We start from the raw sequence: 1,372 nt of genomic DNA on the forward strand, positions 1-1,372 counted from the left end.
GATTAACAATTTCTTTATCATTTCATTCCAGCACTGTCAAAAGCCAAAAGCATTTCTCTATAAAAGATTTAGAAAAAATTTCTCCTTCCACTTTTAAAATTAAGAGCTTCACCAAACCTCAATGTGCAAAAAAAAAAAAATTGTACCCCAGTACCACCAGATACAAAACTTGAATCTGTCAGTACAAATGTGTGTCATGAGAAGAGCTGACTCCATGGTTCCAGGTCTTCTCTAAGAGAGATCAGTCATTGTCTGAGCCTGCAGGTGGCAAGAAGACAAGTGCATCATTGTATGTGTGGCCGTAGGGTCTCAGCCTGTAAACACCGTACATCATCACGTGCATGTGGTTTGGGGCCAGTCCACTGAATGTGATGGCCATGTCAGAGCAGCAGCCGTCCACCACCTGCTGAGGGTGAGTAGACATTGCTTCCTTGATAAGAGCACCAACTGATTTAGTGTTAAAGACGTCTTTTCCTTCAGAATCTTCTGCGTTTTCAGCAAACACTCCAGTATACTTCAGGCAGATCGCTAGCTGTTTATCCTCCGCAAGTTTCCAAATCATACCTCCCTGCTCTGGGCACTTGTCAGAGTCTTCAAGAACATGGGAGAGTCGTCTTAGTGATTCAATGCTTAAGACGATTCCTCCCTCACCATCTACATACTCAAGGTCACCAGATTTCACAGTATGGCCTATATAAAAAGGCTGTGAGGGGTCTTTTTTCAGTAAGAAATACTTGAGATTTTCAATAATAGCAAATGTTGTTGGATATGCAAGGAAGAACCAGCTGAATTCATCTTTATAGTGTTCATATGTTATCTTGTAAGCTTTTCTCATCATCACCCACATATCATTTGTGTTGAGGTCTACAGAATCAAACACTTTGATGTTTTCCGAGCTGTAGAATTCCACCTTGTCGCAGTGCTTGCTCCACGTCTCTTTCACTGCAGCCCAGTGCCCCAGATCTTTTGGTTTCACGAGGATGATACAATAAACGCGGATACTTTTACTAAGCTCCATGCGTTCACCTTCTGAAAGGTTTAAGACATCTTCTTTGTTGGGAGCCTGGATGTGATGATGCTCGTGGTGATGTGCTTTAGTCCCGTGGCCCACCTTAATATGTCCGAGGAGGGTGACCAACATGCAGAAGGCTCCTCCTAGCACCACTCCCTTCACGAAGGAGCTGCTTTCAGAAATCATTTTTCCTGGAAAGGAGACACACTGTAAGAACTTACACCAATAAGTTTACTACTGCAGATTCTGCACAGTTTTAATACGTTCTTCAATTTGTAAATCCAGCTGCAGTTCCCTTAACTCACGTACCATGACAACGCTGGTGAACGAGAGGTGGCAAAAAGGAAAGCTCCCCATCTC

General features: G+C 43.1%; 1 protein-coding gene across 1 annotated transcript; it reads right to left on the reverse strand.

Annotated features, from left to right (window-relative positions):
• Positions 1-225: 225 nt before the first annotated feature.
• On the reverse strand, positions 226-1,198 carry C1GALT1C1 (C1GALT1-specific chaperone 1). The gene has a single exon (XM_009698911.1). It carries the CDS (start codon positions 1,196-1,198, stop codon positions 242-244), a length of 957 nt encoding a protein of 318 aa, XP_009697213.1. The 3' UTR covers positions 226-241.
• Positions 1,199-1,372: the final 174 nt, after the last annotated feature.

This window comes from Cariama cristata, unplaced genomic scaffold (assembly GCF_000690535.1).
Source record: "Cariama cristata isolate BGI_N322 unplaced genomic scaffold, ASM69053v1 scaffold45594, whole genome shotgun sequence".
Classification (NCBI taxonomy): domain Eukaryota; kingdom Metazoa; phylum Chordata; class Aves; order Cariamiformes; family Cariamidae; genus Cariama; species Cariama cristata.

Bases quoted from the DNA above. Each gene is read 5' to 3' on its own strand.
- C1GALT1C1 (XM_009698911.1), bottom strand. From the start codon at position 1,198: ATGATTTCTGAAAGCAGCTCCTTCGTGAAGGGAGTGGTGCTAGGAGGA.